This window comes from Mobula birostris, chromosome 6 (assembly GCF_030028105.1).
Source record: "Mobula birostris isolate sMobBir1 chromosome 6, sMobBir1.hap1, whole genome shotgun sequence".
NCBI classification, from domain to species: domain Eukaryota; kingdom Metazoa; phylum Chordata; class Chondrichthyes; order Myliobatiformes; family Myliobatidae; genus Mobula; species Mobula birostris.
In genome coordinates this window covers 12170212-12192222 of record NC_092375.1, presented here as the reverse complement: position 1 = coordinate 12192222, position 22011 = coordinate 12170212, and the positions used below count along the sequence as shown (strand labels likewise).

General features: G+C 42.9%; 1 protein-coding gene across 4 annotated transcripts in view; it reads right to left on the bottom strand.

Annotated features, from left to right (window-relative positions):
• The window catches only part of appa (amyloid beta (A4) precursor protein a), a 216980-nt gene that overhangs the window by 23000 nt on the left and 171969 nt on the right, over positions 1-22011 (bottom strand). For all 4 annotated transcript variants that reach the window (XM_072259874.1, XM_072259876.1, XM_072259872.1 and 1 more), the window contains 2 exons: positions 19129-19257; positions 11780-11879 (listed from right to left, as the gene is read on the bottom strand). In XM_072259874.1, coding sequence (XP_072115975.1) covers positions 11780-11879; positions 19129-19257 — 229 coding nt within the window. The remainder of the gene's footprint in view (positions 1-11779; positions 11880-19128; positions 19258-22011) is intronic.

Sequence of the window (22011 nt, the reverse complement as noted above, 5' to 3'; positions counted from 1 at the left end):
ACCTCCTTTGGTGGAGACCCCAGCACAAGTGCAGATGGGTGGCAAAATAGGATCGGAATGTCTGAAGCCCCACTGCAGACTCAGTGGGCCAAATAACTTCCATCTGTGTGACGGGGAAATAAGACATATAGAAACTGAGAAACACCTTGATTGATACTGTAATATAAGGCAGCTATAAAAATGGAAGCTGCTACTGTTGCAATCTCTACCCGGATTATAGAAAAACAGCTTGTGGAAAGAAAGATTCTTTTAAAAATCACATGAGATTTGTGTGATAGGGTGAACTCTCCCAGTGTATTAATAAACCAACTGTTTACTGCTTTCAAAGGAAGATCAGTCAGCTGAAGGCTCTATGTTAAGGGTGATTCTTGGTGAGCAGCAAAGGGGCTGCTGGCCTGAGTGCTGGTAGATTGGGGTGTGGAATCATCATTCCCCTTGTATTTTTCTTGCAGCTTAACTTCCCTACTCTTACTTCTACTTTTTATAAAATCACCTACGTTCTGAGCATGGAATTGTTCAGTGAATTTTCTGGTAATTACAGTAAAAGCACTTCTGTATATTTCCAGAAATTTCTTAGTTTTCGCTAGCAGTTATCATGCTACTTGAATCTATTTTGTAGGTTATTTGATATAACTGGAAGTTTTGTATTCTTGTCTGAGTATAAGATGACCGTAACAGCTTTTTACCCTTTATCTTGTCTTTGTTCTCTGCTCCTCATTCTTGTTTGTTTTCCAATCTTGTATCACTTTCTAAGACAATTGTAAACAACAAATTTTAAGCCTCAGTCTTGACTTCCTAAGAAACTCTGGATCACAAAATAACAGGGTCCAACAGTACCTTGCCTCTGAATGAGATCTGATAAAAAGTTGGGGCTCCTAGTTCCCACTATTATTCAGAGGCAATCTGCTGGAGCATGTGCTATGTACGTGGCACACAATATCATTACAATTTCAGTTTGCAGTTACTTGCTGATGCTCATTGTGAACACAACAGTCAAACCCAAAGGTGTTCACTTATCAGAAATGTCAAGATAAGAATTAATCCCTTGGAAAACAAATACAAGATCAGAGTGGAAAATAAATACTGGATGTTCACCATGTCACTGATTTGGAAGCATTGGGTTCCGATACATCATCCTGCTGACACTGTATATCTCAGAAAAGACGCACTACTGCATAGCCGAGATGTAGTGTCTCAAAAGATTAGATTGGCTTAATTTGTCACAGGTAGATCAAAATATACAGAGCTATTTGTGTCAATGACCAACACAGTTCGAATATGTGCTGGGGGCAGCGTTGCGAATGTCACCAATACAGCAACTTGAGCTTCCCGCACCAACATAGCAAGCCCACAATTTACTGACCCTAACCCATACATTTTTGGAATGTGGTAGGAATCCAGAGCACTCGGAGGAAACCCACGTGGTCACACAGACAATGTAGAAACCTCTTACAGACAGCGGCAGTAATTGAACCCTGCTCATTAGCGCTGCTAACTGTAATGCTACCCCTCAGATGAGATGCTAAGTATTACCCAGTTCTGCTGGATACAGAGCATGTATGATTGATCTTTCATCAAAACTGGGAAAGGTTAGAAAGAAGACAAATTGTAGAGAAGTGGGTGAGGGCGAAAGGAGTGAGGAGGAAGTGTGGAGGGAATGAAGAGGAAGTTCAAAGTTCAAACTACAAAGCACATTTTATTATCAAGGTACATTTACGTCACCATATACAACCCTGAGATTCATTTTCTTGTGGGCATATTCAATAATTCTATAGAATAATAACCATAACAGAATGAACAAAAGACCGCACAACTAGGGTGTTCAACCAGAGTGCAGAAGACAGCAAACTGTGCAAATATAAAAATAATAATAATAATAAATAAATAAATAAACAATAAATATGGAGAACATGAGATGAAGAGACCTTGAAAGTGAGTCCACAGGTTGTGGAAACATTTCAGTGATGGGGCAAGTGAAGTTGAGTGAAGTTATCCCCTTTGGTTCAGCAGTTTGATGGTTGAGGAGTAGTAACTGTTCCTGAACCTGGGTGTGAGTTCTGAGGCTCCTGTACCTTCTTCTTGATGGAGTGTGGAGGGAATAAAGAGGAAAGCCAGGATACTGAATGAGATGTGCTGGTGGTTCTGGCTGAAAATTGCTGCCGAGGATGTGTAGTCAGAAACACTGACATCAGGCTTGACATCACTGACTGAGATAAGAACAAAAAAATGCACTAGAAAGCAGCAAATTTGTTTGCATGACTTCCAAATTAGTTGACTGCATTTGGTGCTCATAATGTGGATTGCTCTTCATTTGCAAAAGTCAATCATAGATGGGATGTTTACTTCGTAAGATATCTCTGCCCTGTCTGCAAGGACACCCTTTGCCCGTCACTTTAACAAAGGCCCAGTTCCAATCTGGCTTGTCTTTCTCTTCCTACACCACTCCAATATAAGCTTGAGCAGAACCTCATCTAATCTAATCTAATAGGCATCCGTTAGTCTCGTGAGACCATGGATTTGCACCTTGGAAGGCTTCCAGTGCGCAGGCCTGGGCAAGGTTGTATGGAAGAGCGGTAGTTGCCCATGCTGCAAGTCTCCCCTCTCCACGCCACCGATGTTGTCCAAGGGAAGGGCATTAGGACCCATACAGCTTGGCACCGGTGTCATCGCAGAGCAATGTGTGATTAAGTACCTTGCTTAAGGCCACAACACGTTGCCTCAGTCAAGGTTCGAACTAGCGACCTTCAGATCACTAGACGAACGCCCTAACCACTTGGCCACGTGCCAACACGGAACCTCATCTAACCTACTAAATTATGGATCTCAGAACTCAACACCAATTCAACTATTTAAAGCACTAACGCCACATTTTCGGCAGTTTTCCTTCCCCCTTAAAGACGAAAGATTAGATTCACTTGTCACATGTACAGTGAAACACAAAATAAAATGTGTCGTTTGTGTCAACGACCATCACATTCTGAGGATGTGCTGGTGGCAGCCCACAAGTAACGCCATGTTTCTGGTGGCAACAGAACAAGCCCAGAACTCACTAATCTTAACCCACACATGGATCTTTGTAATGCGAGAGGAAACCGGAGGATCCTAACAGACAGCGGTGGAACATGAACTCCCATTACTGATTGTTGGCGTTGTAAAGTGTTGCACCCACTGTTACGCTACTATGCTGCATGCTCTCCTCTTTTGTTATTTCAGATTGGACTTGTCCTTCCAGTTTATAACTGCTCCACATTGACTTATTCAACTGTCAACACCTTTATGCCTTTCAATCTCACCTGGCCTCCACCTTCCCTTTTGTTCTCTCCACCATTCTGCTAGATTAATTAAGTTTAATGACGTCCAGTCCTACTTGAATCATACCCCTCCATTCTCTGCCAATTCAATTGTCTATCTATGAGCTTCTCTATTCTATCTGCCCCCATCACCACTCCTGGCAGTGCATTCCAGGCACCCACCACCGTGTACCAAAATATTCACCCTGCACATTCCCTTTGAAATGTTTCATGGCCTCTACTATTAAACATTTCAGCCCTGGGATAGATAATGGCTGTCTACTCTATCTGCACCTCTCAAAATTTTATAGACTTCTATCAGGTGTCCTCTCAACCTCTGTCACTCCGGAGAGAACAGCCCCAGTTTGTCCAACCCCTTGTTATAGCATACGCCCTCTAATCCAGGCAGCGTCTTGGTAAACCTCATCAACGCACTCCACACCTCCCTATAAAGTGGTGACCAGAACTGCGTGCAATATTTCAGATGCAGCCTCACCAGAGCTTTATAAAACTGCAAAATAACTTCCTGACTCGACTAATAAGGACAAGTAATGCTCAAAATTCTGGGGGATCTCAGCAGGCCAGCCAATATCTATAGCAATGAATAAACAGTCAATGTTTTTGGCTGAGACCCTTCTTCAGGAAGCCTTACACCTTTCCTTGCAACATTTTTAACTTTCACATTCCGAATGAAAGATCATCAAAATGTTAATCCAGTTCTTCTCTCCACAAACTTTTGCCTTACCTATTAAATATTTTGACCAATTTCTGCCTTCACTGTTATGCACAAACTGCCCATATTTCTCTGCAAGCATACAATGACAGCCCTACTTTGGAAGTACTTAGCTAACTATAAAAAAAAATGTTTTTTTTTCAAACTTACTGAAATCTGAATGAAGGCTATATAAAGTAAGATGGATTTACTATATTGCAGAGATGAGGAATTTCTTCAGCCAGAGAGTGGTGAAATCAGAACTTGTTGCCACAGGTGGCTGTGGAGGCCAAATATTTAAGGAAGAGGCTGATAGATTCTTGATTGGTCAGGGCATGAAAGGATACAGGGAGAAGGCACAGGAGATCGGGGCTGACAGGAAAAATGGATCAGCCATGATGAAATGACTGAACAGACTTGATGGGCCAAATAGCCTAATTCTGCTCCTATATCCAAATGAGAGAGTTTGGTTAGAGGATTATTCATTTTTTCCAATATCAGATAAATATCTTTGCTGGGCAGTAAATTCAGCACTGATTGGCCTTTACAAGTATCACTCTGTTTTCTGACTAGTCAGTAGAAAAGCCCACGAAAAGTAGTGGTATGGCCCTGTTCATCGCAGGAAAAGCCCTCCCACCATTGCGCATCTCTACATGGAGCACTGCCACAAAAAAGCAACAGCTATCATCAAGGACCCTACCATTCAGGCCGTCCTCTCTTCTCACTGCCGCCATTAGGGAGGAGGTACAGGAGCCTCAGGTCCCCCACCACCAGGTTCAGGAACAGTTATTATCCTTCAACCATCAGACTGCTGAACCAGAGGGGGTAACTTCACTCACCTCTGGACTTACTTTTAAGGACTCTGCAACTCATGTTCTCAGTATTACTTATTTATTTATAATTATTTGTTTGCCTTTTTGTAGGTTTGCACTGTTTGTCGTCTTTTGCACACTGGCTGTCTGGTCTCTGCTTGAGAGCGGTTTTTCATTGATCCTATTGTGTTTTTTTGTACCTACTATGAATGCTTGCAACAAAAATCTCCAGGTAGTACTGCATATGGAGACATATACGCACTTTGATAATAAATTTACTTTGAATTTTGCATTGACATAGCTACATGCATTCTGTAAACAGTGACTTTCTGATCCCGAAGCATAGATCTTTAGAAAAACATCCAGGTTGAAGTCTGTACATGATGTTAAATTAGAAAGAAAACCTCATGGGTTTGGGATTTTTGATTTACATCTAGATATTCTTCTGAAAACACTCACAATATTGTAATTGCAAAGGGAAATGCAATAAACTCACTGCGGCAATCTCCCCACTGAGATCTTTCTTAGTACAGCGCTGCTAAATTCAAAGTAGAATTATTTTCAACACTTCAGCCTTGAGTACAGAATGCGGTGTCAATGCTGCAGGCAACTATTAGTATCTCATCAGAGCTAATAGTCATCCGCACAATGGCAAGGTGATGCTTCAAAATACTAAGCAATAAAAGCATTGCAAATTTAACATACAAATTACAGTCATGAAAAATTCAGCTCATCTGTCTTGTGAAAAATGTAATATATTTATCTATATTTAAAATGTCAGCTGCACTTGGTATTCTGTCACATTAAAAAAGAGATTAGCTTTATTTGTCATGTGTACATTGAAAATACAGTGAAAAGCCTCGTTTGCAACAACAACCAACACAATTTGAGAATGTGCTGGAGGCAGCCCGCAGGTGTTGGCATACTTCCAGTGCCAACAGAGCATACTCACAACTCACCAACTCTAACCCATATGTCTCTGGAATGTTGCAGGATACTGGAGCACCCGAAGGAACACACGTGGTCACGGGAAGAGCATACAAATTTGTTAAAGACAGGAGGGAATTGAACCCTGATCGTTGGTGCCGCGCTACTCTGTTGCTATTGGTGTGAAGCCACACTCAACACGAAGAGATGTATGATAAAGTACAAGTGACCCATTTTTGCAATCCAAGGAATGCATCAAAGTATTTACGGAAGCTAAGTATTTAGTGATTTAAAGACCTGGCAGAAGCCATTGGTTTTGTTCCATTCGGTAATCTTATTAATTTTACTTAATATTCGTTTAAAAGGATTTTAATTATTGACTGGATCGGCCATGATTGCCATTTTCGCTTCAGATTAAAGTGGGGCTAAATTTAGGTGTTTTTGTTATATTTGGGGCACCACGGTAGCTTAGTGGTCAGTGTCAGCTTGCAGAATCTGAGTTCAGAGTTCATTTCCGGTGTCGTCTCTACATTCTCCCCGTGACCATATGGGTTTCCTTGGGGTGCTCCAATTTCCTACTGCAGTCCAAAGACATACTGGAGAGCAAGTTAATTAGTGATTGTAAGTTGTCCTGTGAATAGGTGGGTTGCCGGGGGGAGGGAAGGGGAGGGGGGGGGGGTCGCGGCTTGTTGGCTGGAAAAGCTTGTTCCGTGATGTAGCTCTATAATTTCAGTTAGACTTCTACATACTCCCTCTAATTTCCTCTTCCTTCATCCACAGAACCAGGACCTTGTAAGGTTCAATCATCAGCAGCTCCCTACTGCACAAGTGGACACTCTGTATGCAAAGGCTCAACACGGATGAAGGGTCTCCGGCCGGAACGTCATCCTCCATAGACGCTGCCTGACCTGCTGAGTTCCTGCAGCACGTTGTGTGTTGCACTGGAACCAGAAGTTCATCTTTGGAGAATAATAGTGAACAAAACCCTGACCCCACCCAATCAAGGGTACACATTTTTTAACCCAGGTGTTTTTTTAATCAGTTAGGTACCCCAAAGACAGCAGTGATCAGCCTGGATTGGGGAGTGTACCTGGGATTTTCAGGCTTGTATAGATATGGTGACATTTTTTCCCTTCATTTGGTTTATTCAGATAATCCTGCTAAAAAGCTTACAGAAAGTAGTGGTTATGGCCCACTCCATCACAGGTAAAGCCTCCCCATCATAAGACACATCCACACAGAGCGTCACCACAGGAAAGCAGCAATCATCATCAAGGACCCCCACCATCCAAGGCCAAGCTCTTTTCTTGCTGCTGCCATCAGGAAGGACGTACAGAAGTCTCAGGATCCAAATCACCAGATTCAGGAAGTTATTATCCCTCAACCATCAGGCTCCTGAACTAGAGGGGATAACTTCCCTCACCCCATCACTGACCTGTTCCCATAACCCATGGACAGTACAGCTGTACATGCAAAACTTTTGGCCCAAGATGACGTTACACTTCATCTCAGGTTCTCAATATTTTTTTTAATTACTTTTTTCTCTTTTTGTATTTGCACAGTTTGTTTTCTTTTGCACAGTGGTGTTTGTCTTGTTGGGCACTGTCTTTAATTGATTCTATTGTGTTTTGCTGGAGTTATTGTGAAAGAAAACGAATCTTAGGGTTGTACGTGGTGACATATATGTACTTTGATAATACGTTTACTTTGAACTTTATCTCCTTTACCATAGCATTGGAGAGGGATAGGAACAGACAAGTTAGGAAAGTGTTCAATTGGAGTAAGGGAAATTATGAGGCTATCAGGCAGGAACTTGGAAGCTTAAATTGGGAACAGATGTTCTCAGGGAAACGTACGGCAGAAATGTGGCAAATGTTCAGGGGATATTTGCGTGGCGTTCTGCATAGGTATGTTCCAATGGGACAGGGAAAGGATAGTAGGGTACAGGAACCATGGTGTACAAAGACTGTTGTAAATCTAGTCAAGAGGAAAGGAAAAGCTTACAAAAGGTTCAAAAAACTAGGTAATGGCAGAGATCTAGAAAATTATAAAGCTGGCAGGAAGGAGCTTAAGAATGAAATTAGGAGAGCCAGAAGGGCCCATGAGAAGGCCTTGGAGAGCAGGATTAAGGAAAACCCCAAGGCATTCTACAAGTATGTGAAGAGCAAGAGGATAAGATGTGAGAGAATAGGACTATTCAAGTGTGACAGTGGAAAAATGTGTATAGAACCGGAGGAGATAGCGGAGGTACTTAATGAATACATTGCTTCAGTATTCACTATGGAAAAAGATCTTGGTGATTGTAGGGATGACATGCAGCGGACTGAAAAGCTTGAGCATATAGAAAGAGGATGTGTTGAAGCTTTTGGAAAAGTTGGATAAATCTCCAGGACCAGATGAGATGTACTCCAGCCTACTGTGGGAGGTGAGGGAGGAGATTGCTGAGCCTCTGGCAATGATCTTTGCATCATCAATGGGGACGGGAGAGATTTTGGAGGATTGGAGGGTTGCAGATGTTGTTCCCTTATTCAAGAAAGGGAGTAGAGATAGCCCAGAAAATTATAGACCAGTGAGTTTTACTTCAGTGGTTGGTAAGTTGATGGAGAAGATCCTGAGAGGCATAATATGATTAGGAATAGTCAGCATGGCTTTGTCAAAGGCAGGCCAGACCTTACGAGCCTGATTGACTTTTTTTTTGAGGATGTGACTAAACACATTTGACGTAGAGCAGTAGATGTAGTGTGTGTGGATTTCAGCACGGCATTTGACAAAGTACCCCATGCAAGGCTTATTGAGAAAGTAAGGAGACATGGGATCCAAGGGGACATTGCTTTATGGATCCAGAATTGGCTTGCTCAAAGAAGGCAAAGAGTGGTTGTAGATGGTTCATATTCTGCATGGAGGTCGGTGACCAGTGGTGTGCCTCAGGGATCTGTTCTAGGACCCCTTCTCTTTGTGATTTTTATAAATGACCTGGATGAGGAAGTGGAGGGATGGGTTAGTAAGTTTGCTGATGACAGAAAGGTTGGGGGTGTTGTGGATAGTGTGGACGGCTGTCAGGGGTTACAGCGGGACATTGATAGGACTGTCTGGGGCCCTGAATGGTAGTGACGGAGGAAGTGTAAGGTCATGTGTAGCACTTGTTCCGCTTAGTCATAGTCATACTTTATTGATCCCGGGGGAAACTGGTTTTCATTACAGTTGCACCATAAATAATAAATAGTAATAAAACCATAAATAGTTAAATAGTAATATGTAAATTATGCCAGGAAATATAAGTCCAGGACCCGCCTATTGGCACTTACAAGGATAAGTGCCAGGAGGAAGATCAGTGGGGAGGGATGGGGGGGGGGGGACAAATGGACAAGGGAGTCGTGTAGGGAGCGATCCCTGCGGAAAGCGGCGGGGGGGGGGGGGCGGAGGGAAAGATGTGCTTAGTGGTGGGACCCTGTTGGAGGTTGCGGAAGTTACGGAGAATTATATGTTGAACCCGGAGGCCAGTCCTTCCAGGTGAGGCGACACTTCACCTGTGAGTTGGCTGGGGTGATATACTGCATCCGGTGCTCCCGATGCAGCCTTCTATATATTGGCAAGACCCGACGCAGACTGGGAGATCGTTTCGCTGAACACCTACGCTCTGTCCGCCAGAGAAAGCAGGATCTCTGTGGCCACACACTTTAATTCCACATCCCATTCCCATTCTGATATGTCTATCCACGGCCTCCTCTACTGTAAAGATTAAGCCACACTCAGGTTGGAGGGACAACACCTTATATTCCGTCTGGGTAACCTCCAACCTGATGGCATGAACATTGACTTCTCTAACTTCCGCTAATGCCCCACCTCCCCCTTGTACCCCATCCGTTATTTATTTATATATATATATATATATATATACACACTTGCTTTTTCTCTCTCCCTTTTTCTCCCTCTGTCCCTCTGACTATACCCCTTGCCCATCCTCTGGGCTTCCCCCATCCCCCTCTTCTTTCTCCCTAGGACTCCTGTTCCATGATCTTCTCATATCCCTTTTGTCAATCAACTGTCCAGCTCTTGGCTCCATCCCTCCCCCTCCTGTCTTCTTCTATCATTTCAGATCTCCCCTTCCCCCTCCCACTTTCAAATCTCTTACTAGCTCTTCTTTCAGTTAGTCCTGACGAAGGGTCTCGGCCCGAAACGTCGACTGTACCTCTTCCTAGAGATGCTGCCTGGGCTGCTGCGTTCACCAGAAACTTTTATGTGTGTTGCTTGAAATTCCAGCATCTGTAGAATTCCTTGTGTTTACTGAACTCTACACCTTTGTTTTCTCTGAGTCAAAACAGGACAGTTCAGCTGCAGGTTATATTGTCTCCATTTCCCCAGACCCTGATATGCTGGAGATTTCTTATAGCTCAACATTTTTCGATTTTTACAAAAGAAAACAAGCAAGAATACAACCTATTTACACAAATGACAGAGTACCGATAAATCTGAGAATGCATTGGCAGCATTTTGAGTAGGGAGTTAGCATTTCACGTCAAAGACCCTGCAAAAGAGAAAGGATACAAGGTAATTTCAAATTACCGAGAGACCGGTGGAGGGATGGACAAGTCAAGGAGAATATCTCTGAGAAGAGGCACAAGTTGAAGGCGAGTGGTACATGATGTCCTCTGGTTGGTTGGCATGGACACGTTGACCTGAAGGAATTATAGATGATAGAAACAAGCCCTTCAACACAACATTTCCATGCTGACCAAGATGTCCACCAAAGTCATCCCCATTTGGCTAATTGTCTCTGCAAGCATTTCCTGTCTACTATATGTAGCTGTTCATTCGTTTGTTATGTGCTGTGTCGTCTGACAATCATGGTCTTCCACTGCCTGCTCCCATGGCTTCACCGTGTCCAAGGGTGACTGGCAAAGGAGCAGAGGGAAGCACCACCTTACACCTTCTTTGGTAGAGACACATCTCCAACACCACCCCCCCACCCCCCTACCCAGATGTAGCTGTAGATCTGTCTTTCCAATGTTGTTATTGTTCACTCTCGGGGTGTATGGGGTATCAGGGAGGGATAGCACCTCTGGAGGGGGAGCATGTCGCGTCCTTTTCAAGGTGGTTAGCCCACCTTTGGTCCCCACCTGGCACTCAGCTCTCACCTGTGGCACCCCATAGCTGTTTGCATGCGACAGCAGCCACACCCCAGGCAACGGCTTTGACAAGCCGGCTAAACCAGGTGAGGGTAGCCAACAGGTCTCAAACGCTCGGTGAGATAGGGAGTTGTCTATCCCAGCATGTGAAGACAGACTCCGGCATATTGAGCGGACGAGACCAATGGAAGGTCCAACGGTCAAGAAGGCGGTCTCTGCAAGCGTCGTGGAACGTGTAGAGCACAACAAGACACGGACGACGCCCTGGTCAGCCGCTGCGCCTAGTCCCATCTCCAGCCCTCTAGACTCTGTCTCGCCACTGGATCCAGATGGGAATTGGGAAGAGAGACTGAGGCTGATGCTGTGCAACTCTCCCTCGCTTAAATCCAAATCATACGCTAGTCTCGACACCATCATAATGGTGTCGAGGTACTCATCGACGTCAACGATTGAGGAACATTGTTTACTCTCTCTCTCTTTCCAACTGCCTGCATTCTTATCAATCAGAGGCCAATGTGTACCACTCACTTTTAACTCTGGCCTCATCTCAGATACTCTTTTTCATTTATTCATCCTTCCACCAGCAATTTAAAACTAACTAACATAAACTTTAATATAAAATTAACTTTGACGTGAAATGCTAACTCCCTTTCCAAGATGCTGCCAATGCAATCACAGATTTATCGGTACTCTTTTGTTTGTGTAAATAAATCGTATTCTCTTTTGTTATTTCTTTTCTTTGCTCAACACATTAAACAATGTAGTGACAACAAGTTAACGATACAAACTGTCTGAAGCCTGGTAAGTCAGTGGGTCGACCGCCCAAAGCTGTGAGTCTATCTTTGCCTTTGTGTACTTCCCCATGGCTGACCTGTCGAATGTTTCAAGCATTATCTGGTAAAGCAAACATACCAACTTCATCCTGGATCTCTTCTGCCACTGATGGAACCTTGTAAAGCAGAGAGAGGCTCTGGTTCATGCGCTCATCAATCACGTGCAGGTGAGTCATTACCTGGAAGGTGAAATTTGGAATTTTTTATCTAAATACCATAAGGTAGTGGGAAACATTTGTTCTCATTAGTGTGGAACATCTCGACTAGCAAAGGGGAAAACATGCAGAAGGAACCTCTGTTCTCCTTCTGTCCCTCTCACTATACTCCTTGCCCATCCTCTGTTCCCCCCCCTTTCTTTCTCCCTAGGCATCCTGTCCCATGATCCTCTCATATCCCTTTTGCCAATTGCCTGTCCAGCTCTTGGCTCCATCCCTCCCCCTCCTGTCTTCTCCTATCATTTCGGATCTCCCCCTCCCCCTCCCCCTCCCACTTTCAAATCTCTTACTAGCTCTTCTTTCAGTTAGTCCTGACAAAGGGTCTCGGCCTGAAACGTCGACTGTACCGCTTCCTAGAGATGCTGCCTGGCCTGCTGCGTTCACCAGCAACTTTTATGTGTGTTGCTTGAAATTCCAGCATCTGCAGATTTCCTCGTGTTTGCTGAAGGAACCACATGTCACTTCTCTCACGTCTTCATCCACCAGTCACTTAAATTTAAACACTCTCCCTCAAAAGATAATTGGCAGGTCAGCTTTTCTGAACTGCACCCCTTAATTGTGGAGCTCAATAGCTAAAACTATAAGAGCTAGAGGCGGTCAAAGAAATGTTGGACAAACTTAATAAGTATTTTGCATCAGACTTCACTGTGGAAGACACTAGCAGATTGCCAGAAATGCAAGTGTGTCTGGGGGTAGGAGTGAGTTTTGGTGCTTTTAGTACGGAGAAGGTGCTTGGTAAGCTGAAAAGTCTAAAGGTAGATAAGTCACCCGGACCAAATGGATTAAACCCCAGGATTCTGGAATGGTTCTTGAGGACTGGAAAATTGCAAATGTCATGCACTCTTTCAAAAGGGAGGGAGGCAGAAGGCATCAGTGGTTGGAAAGATGTTGGAATGAGGTTTCAGAGTACTTGGAGGCACATGATAAAATAGGCCGAAGTCAGCGTAGTTTTCTAAAGGGGAAATCTTGTCTGACAAATCTGTTTGAACTATTTGAGTAAAGAACAGGCAGGACAGACAAAGGACTGTCAGTGGATGTTGGTTATTTGGATTTTCAGAAGGCCTTCGAAAAGCTGCCGCATATGAGGCTGCTTGACAAGAGCCTATGGTATTAAAGAATGTTACAAACACGGATAGAAGACTGGCTGACTGGCAGGAGGCAAAGAGTGGGAATGAAGGGGGCCTTTTCTGTTTGGCTGCCAGGGACTAGTGGTGTGCTGCAGGGGTTGGTGTTGGGACTGATTCTTTACATGTTATATGTCAATGACTTGAATGAAGGAATTGATGACTTTGCGGCTAAGTTTGTGAACAGTATGAATCTAGGTGGAGGGGCAGGTAGTACTGAGGAAGCAGGGTGTTTGCAGAAGGACTTAGATTGGGGGAATGGGCAAAGTGACAGATGGAATACAGAGTAGGGAACTGCACTGTCATGTAATTTGGCAGAAGGAATAAAGGCGTGGACTATTTTCTAAATGGGGAGAATTCAGAAATCAGAGACATGGGAGTCTTCGTGCAGGATTCCGTAAAGGTTAACTTGCAGGTTAAGTCAGTGGCAAGGAAACCTATCAAATGATGAAAGGCCTTGATCGGATGGATGTGCAGAAAATGTTTCTTATGGTGGGAGAGTCTAAGACCAGAGGACACAGCCTCAGAATAGAGGGGCATCCTTTTAGGATAGAGATGAGGAGGAATTTCTTTTGCTAGAGAGTGGTGAATCTGTGGAATTCAATGCCATAGGCAGCCATATAGGCCAAGTCTTTATATACACCCTTAAGGCAGAGGTTGATAGATTTTTGATTGATCAGGGCATGAAGGGGTACGAGGGGAAAGCAGGAGATTGGGGCTGAGAGTCAGGAAGAAGTTCTGGAGCAGACCCGATGGGCCAAATGGCCTAATTCTGCTCCTGTAGTTATGGTCTTATGGTCAAAGTTAGCATTCATTTTGAGGGGACTAAAATATAAAAGCAAGAATGTAATGCTGAGGCTGTATGAAGCATTGGTCAGACCACACGAAGTATTGTGAGCGGTTTTGGGCCCCTTATCAAAGAAAATATTGCTGGTATTGGAGAAGGCCCAGAGAAGGTTCATGAGAATAATCGCAGGGATGAAAGGGTTAACATGTGAGGACCATTTGAGGCTCTGGTCCAGTTCTTGCTGGTTTAATAGAATGGAGCAGGGGTGGGGGGGATCTCATTGAAACATATTGAGAGGCCTAGATAGAGTGGATGTGGACAGGATGTTTCCTATACTGGGAGATTCTGGAACTTGAGGGCACAGCCTCAAAATTGAGGGATGTCTATTTAAAACAGAGATGAAGAAAATTTTCTTCAGCCAGAGGGTGGTGAATCTGTGGAATTCACTGCCACAGATGGCTGTGCAGACCAATCTTTGGATATATCACGGTGGAGGTTGATAGGTTCTTGATTAATCAGGGGACCAAAGGTTATGGGGGGGGGGGGAAGACAGGAGAATAGTGTAGAGGAGCATAATAAATCAGTCAGGATGGAATGGTGAAGCAGACTCAATACGCCGAATAGCCTAGTTCTGCTCTTATTTCTTATGGATGCAGATTCAATTGACACTGTTAAATGTCAGCTCAAACCTTGCTTTTAACTAACATCCTTTTGTCTTTTATTTTCATATCTGAACTATATCCCACTGTAAAGCACTTTGAATTACATTGTTTGCATGAAAAGTGCTCTATAAGTTACTTATTATCATTACTTCCTTGTAAATATAATCATTTAGAAACTAACTTCAGATGACTAAAATGGTATAATAACAGACAGTAATCTGGCAGTCAAAGATCCACAGAGAAACACTGATAACAACATGATGAACTTCAGTCTGACAGGGACATGGTTGGTTCCTAAACTATGATCTTAAAATGCAAAACAGCAACTAAAGAGAGGGATAAGTAAGATTTGGAAATTAATGGAGTCAGATGTTGGGAGCTCCCAGAACTGTTGAACTATAGAAAATGGATTTTAAAAAGTTTCTGCACAGAGTGTGACGCATTTCCAAGCTTTCATAGATGTCAAGAAGTTCCTACGAACTGCAAGGTAGGCAGCTACTTTTAGTTTGAAAATAAATAGAAAGCATGAGAAATTGGAAATTTTTAAAGACCATAAGACATAGGAGCAGAATTAGTCCTCTCAGCCCATCGAGTCGCTCCACCATTTCATCATGGCTGATCCCGGATTCCATTCAAACCCATATACCGGCCCTCTCACCATATCCCTTCATGCCCTGACCAATCAGGAATCTATCAACTTACCCATGGATTATTGGCCTCCACCACAGTCTGTGACAGAGTATTCCACAGATTCACAACTCTCTGGCTAAAAAAAAAATTCCTCCTTATCTCTGTTCTAAAAGGTCACCCCTCAGTTTTGAGGTTGTGCCCTCTAGTTCTGGATACCTCCACCACAGGAAACATCCTCTCCACATCCACCTTATCGAGTCCTTTCAACATTCGGTAGGTTTCGATGAGATCCCCATGCATTCTTCTGAATTCCAGCGAGTACAGGACCTGACGAAGGGTCTCGGCCCAAAGCATCGACTGTACTTCTTCCTATAGATGCTGCCTGGCCTGCTGTGTTCCACAGCATTTTGTGTGTGTTCCTCATATGTTAACCCTTTCATTCCTTGTGACTCTTCTCTGGGCTCTCTCCAATGACAATACATCCTTTCTGAGATAAGTGGCCCAAAACTGTTGACAATACTCCATACAACATTGCCTTTGCCTTCTTTACCAGACTCAACCTGTAAATTAACTCTCTGGGAGTCTTGCACAAGGACTCCGAAGTCCCTTTGCACTTCTGATGTTTGAATTTTCTCCCCATTTAGATAATAATCTGCACTATTGTTCCTTCTACCAAAATGTATTATCATACATTTCCCAACACTGTATTCCATCCACCACTTTTTTGCCCATTCTTCCAATTTGTCTAAGTCCTGCTGCAATCACATTGCTTCCTCAGCACTACCTATCCCTCCACCTACCTTCATATCATCTACAACAAAGCCACCAATTCTACCATCTAAATCACTGACAGTGTGAAAAATAACAGCCCCAATATTGACCCCTGAGGAACACCACTGTTCCTTGGTAGCCAACCAGAAAAGACCCCCTTTATTCCCACTTGCTGCCTCCTGCCTGTCAGCCATTCCTCTATCCATGCCAGTATCTTTCCTATCACACCATAAGATTTTATCTTGCTAAGCAGCCTCATGTGAGGCACCTTATTAAATGCCTTCAGAAAATCCAAATAAATGACATCCACTGCCTCTCCTTTGTCCACCATGCTTGTTACTTCCTTGAAGAATTCTAACTGATTTGTCAAGCAAGATTTCCCTTTAGAGAAACTATGCTGACTTTGACTTATTTTATCATTAATTTTAACACTGGGTGAGTTGGCAAGTTTGCAAACGACACAAAGGTTGGTGGTGTTGGAGATAGTGTAGAGGATTGTCGAAGATTGCAGAGAGACATTGATAGGATGCAGAAGTGGGCTGAGAAGTGGCAGATGGAGTTCAACCTGGAGAAGTGTGAGGTGGTACGCTTTGGAAGGACAAACTCCAAGGCAGAGTACAAAGTAAATGGCAGGATACTTGGTAGCGTGGAGGAGCAGAGGGATCTGGGGGTACATGTCCTCAGATCCCTGAAAGTTCCCTCACAGGTAGATAGGGTAATTAAGAAAGCTTATGGGGTGTTAGCTTTCATAAGTCGAAGGATAGCGTTTAAGAGTCGTAATGTAATGATGCAGCTCTATTAAACTCTGGTTAGGCCACACTTGGAGTACTGTGTCCAGTTCTGGTCACCTCACTATAGGAAGGATGTGGAAGCATTGGAAAGGGTACAGAGGAGATTTACCAGGATGCTGCCTGGTTTAGAAAGTATGCATTATGATCAGAGATTAAGGGAGCTAGGGCTTTACTCTTTAGAGAGAAGGAGGATGAGAGGAGACATGATAGAGGTGTACAAGATATTAAGAGGAATAGATAGGGTGGATAGCCAGCGCCTCTTCCCTAGGGCACCACTGCTCAATACAAGAACACATGGCTTTAAGGTAAGGGTTGGGAAGTTCAAGGGGGATATTACAGGAAGGTTTTTTACTCAGAGAGTGGTTGGTGCGTGGAATGCATTGCCTGAGTCAGTGGTGGAGGCAGATACACTAGAAGTTTAAGAGACTACTAGACAGGTATATGGAGGAATTTAAGGTGGGGGCTTATATGGGAGGCAGGGTTTGAGGGTCGGCACAACATTGTGGGCTGAAGGGCCTGTACTGTGCTGTACTATTCTATGTTCTATTAGTCTCCAAGTACCCCAAAACCATATCCTTAATAATTGTGGTCAATTAGCACAGAAGTATAGGTGAATTACCACAAATACATTAGCAACATGACAATAGGTTATGCAGAAAATCACAATGATAATACAAAATATCATGAAAGGTAATTATAATTGACAAATCAGCTTGAGTTTGATCCTATTTCTAGTAAAGTAGATAAAGGGAAACTAGTAGACTTAATATATTGATATTTTAGGAAGAGATAAGGAGCTACATAAAATAAGACAAGGATTCCTATGATTGGAAAATGAAATTAGCAACATGAGCTGAAATTTAGGCAAGTTTAGGAATAAACAGGAGGTCGTTAAATGGTAGGATGCAGTCAGTAAAGAGCCACGTGGATCTCTGCCACAGCATCTAGTATTTACAAGTTAATTTTCTGCATTAATGAATTCGATAAGAGGACCAAGTATACTGCATTGAAGTATGCTGACGATAAGCTGGGTGGGAGAATAAACCACAAAGGGAATGCAAAGAGGCTGCAAAGTGCACTTAAGGCCAGCTAAGAGGGGAAATAGAAAATAAAATGGGGAAATGTGAAAGTATACACTTTGGCAAACAAGAAGAATGGAAAAGCAGATGTCTTTTGACAAAGGTGCTAGACTGGTAAATGCTAGAATTCAGAGATACTGGGGATGCTTTAAATAAATTACAGGAAATTAGTATGCATATACAACAGGCATCATGAAGACATATGGTATGTTAGCCTTTATTGCAGAGGGGCTCAAATCAGGCAGTGAGAGAAATTAGATATGAATTAGATGCAGTGAGTGGACAAGTCAACTCCCTGGCTTTGACAAGGACACATACATTTTGTCTTCAGGGAGACATTTCTAAATGGTAAGAACAGATAAGCTTAGGTCAGGCAAATGATTTTCTCATGTCATAACGACTTAGACCTCTACTAATATGATGCGATCAGAATAGTAGACATTTCAGAACAAATTGGACTGAAAAGCTATTACTTTCATTTCTTTTTAAAAAGAAGAGATTGGATTTCCTAAACTGCCATATTTCGTATGTGTCCAAATGCAATCGATATTACAATAGAATTAATTGGGTGAAGTCCAAGGCAGCCATAAAATGTTTAATCCCTGCACTCAGGGTTGCCCACTGCTGTCATTATATTTTCTCCCCCTATCCTCTTGGTGCCAGAGCTTTCAAAGTGCTACAATTGATTTTCTAGATAATTAAAGCCAATGAATGCATTAGGAGACAAAAGCAGTTTTCAAACAACACACATCATGAATTTGCACACAGCTGGGTACTGATGCATCTTGACATTTCCCTGATGCAGAAATGAGTGACCCTAGGTTGCTCAACTAGTGGTCTTAAGAGTTATAGACCATGGAAACAGGGTCTTCAGCCCAACTGGTCCATGCTGAACAAGATGTCTACCTGAGCTAATCCCATTTGCCCACATTTAGTGCATATCTTGCAAAACCTTTCCTATCCACATATTTCTTAATTGTTGCCAATGTAACTGTCTCAACCACTTCCTCTGGCAACTTATTCCATATTCTGACTAATCCTTGGGTGAAAATGTTGCCCCTCAGGTTCCTATTAAATCCCTTTCCCTCACCTTAAAACTATGCCCTCTAGTTCTTGATTTCCTAACTCTGGGGGGGGGGGGGAGGGGGGGGAACAGTGTGCATTTATCCTGCCTATACCCCTCATGATTTTATACCACCCTGTAAGTATTGACATTTTTATTTGGATAACATAGCCCATGTAAGCAATTCTTTTGGTCTTGTATATCGCTAAATTATCCCGGACCTTAATTAGTACATAAAAGTCAGCAAAGGAGGTGGAACCGTGGTATCCAGTTCATTCAGCTACACTTCTATGATCAGGCTCTTACTTGCGATTTGATCTGAGCGGCCTTCTCGGGATCAACCATGCGGACATGTTCGAAGTGCTTTAGGGTGTGCTGTCTGTCTTTCTGCTCAGCACGGCTATACTTCTTCAGCGCATTAAGTACATGTCGGGGCTAGAATGAAACAGGAGTTATTATGGTAGGATTTTCTTTTGCTGAGAGCCTTGCACCGATTAGCACGAGATAAAAGCTTTAAGCAAAACCCACAGTCAAGAGCATGCATTTGATCCTTTTTAATAAAGGCATTACTCAGTTTAAGCCAGGCCTATAACGTTAAATGAAGGAGGATCTGGTGTAGATTCCACAGAACTCAATTAATTGCATTGCCCCAGTTCACTGCACTTCCCAGACACAAAGAATGACTGATTTCAGCTGCTGCTATTTTACCCTCGGCACTTGGGCTGAATAGGATCAAACTTTCGGGAATGTATAGTTCAAAAACATAACCCAGCAAATTCCAACCTTTCCCCAAGGATATCTACGGAAAGCAAGCACAAGCAGGCAAGCCTCAAATTCCTGAAATACCAAACAAAAGCTTGAGGTGGGTCAGAACAGAAAATAAAACAATTGATTAGTTAACCTTTGCTTTATGGTTTGATATTCTCCTTCACCTGTCAAGTGCTTATTTTCTCATCCTCCACTTCAAAAGCATTTTTTAAAATGTTTTTTTATTATCTCAGATACAGCAGGGTAACAGGTACTTCCTGCCCAACTACACCCATGTGACCATTAGCCTATTAAGCTGTACGTATTTGAAATGAGTGAAGAAACCCACATAACCACGGGGAGACCGTACACACTCCCGACAGACAGCAGTGAGAATTGATCTTGGGTGGCTGGTACTGCAGTAGTATAACACTACCATGCCATCCTCCCATCTCTGGGAGCAACAGGCAGGGGCCATAATCTGAAAGAGACACCACTCAGCTAACGAGAAAATTAACGAGCTTGGTCTGCAATAACTGCACCTCTTTGTTCCTTACCCAGCCTGACCTCTCCATGGCATCCTTCTCTCAGGAGAGTTGGAAATGGACCAAGAATGCATAAAGAAACTGCAGGGGCTATCCAACAAATTTGTGCAGTGCAGTACTTGCACTGTTCCATAAAAGTCATGGAACTGACAGCACTGGACAGGCCTTTTGGTAGTGAAAAGGGCATGTCAGGTAGGAAGGTCGGGAGTCATGAGAAGAGTGCATGTCCCAGGTGGATTACCTGCCTTGCTTTTTTTTTTAAAAAGTATAGTTACCCTGGTCGTGGTTGTCCCGTTATATGAACGATGTGGAGACTTTGGAAAGCTGCAGAAGAAGTTTACCAGGATACTCCTGAATTAGAGGGTATGAACTATAAGGAGAGGTTGGGCAAACTTGGGTTGTTCTCCGAAGAGTCAGAGGCTGAGAGGTTTTTAAAACTATGAGAGGCATATATGGGGTAAGGCAGTCAGAATCTTTGCCCCAGGGTAGAAATGCAAACACCAAAGATGATTTTGATGTCAATTTGTACTAAATGCACTCTTCCTGTGTATCATCCATCCCCTTTATATTTATGTGCCTGTCTAAAAGTCTGAAATGCCATCAACCGGCCTGATCCCAATACCACATTCCAGGCACCTATGACTCTGTGTAAAAAAAAAACTCCCCCACCCCATTAAGAAGCATTTCTACCTTGGGGAAAAGATGCTAGCCATTGATCCTATCCATGCTCCTCATAATTTTAAAAACTCTATCTCCCCTCAGCCTCTGACACGAGGGAGAACAGCCCAAGTTTGTTTATACCCTCTAATCCAGGGACTATCCTGGTAAGCCTCTTCTGGACTCTTCCACAGTCACCATAACATTCATATAACAGAGGCAACCAAAAACATGGCAAATATATATTTACAAAAAAACAAGGCAGGCTGGGTTGTCCACCCAGGCCATCCCATCTCCTTTTTAATCCTGTCCTTCTTCCCTCCACCATCAGGTCTCTGAACAGTTCATGAACTTATGAGCACTACCTCACTATCCATCCTTTGCACTAATTTAAAACACAGTCATGTTCATGTCTTCTGTTGTGCTGCTGCTGCTGCAAAACAACAGATTTCGTGATATGCTGCGTAACGGTTAGCACAATCGCTTTACAGTGCCAGGGACCCCGATCGGGGTTCCATTCCCACCACTGTTTGTGAGAAACTTATAAGTTCTCCTGCGACCGCGTGGACGTCTTACAAGCGATCCAGTTTCCTCTGATTTCAAAGATGTACAGTTAGGGTTAGTGAGCCGTGGGTGGGCATGCTATCTTGGCACCAGAATACAGTGACACTTGCAGGCTGCCCCCAGCACTGTGATGTTGATGCCTTCTGGTTGTGTCCTCTGGTCCTAGACTTCCTCCACAATGGAAAATGTCCTCTCTACATCCACTCTATATAGGTCTTTCAATTTTCAATAGGTTTCAATGAGATCTCCCTCAGAGCCTGGAGCCATCAAATGCTCCTCAATTACATTTCTTTCAATATTTTTATCAATTTCTTACATAAAAAAATACAGAGTACAGTAGGATAATATCAATTACAATATATTGAAATCACAGATAAAGTGTAATTACCCCATTATCAATATAAAATTAAATTTAAACATAATATTGAAAAGAGATAATTTTATTATACAAAAAAATCTAAACCCACCACCAGAAAAAAAAGCTGTTAGGTTTAAAAAAAAAGGAAAAAAATCCTTAACACATAGTAAAACATATTATTAGCCAACATCTGTGCTTAATAGCAAATCAAAGCTTTTGAAAATAATTCAAAAAAGGACCCCACAATGTTTAAAAATCTTGTTTAGGTTCAGAAATTGACAGCAAATCTTCTCTAAATTTTAGCAAGACATAACATCA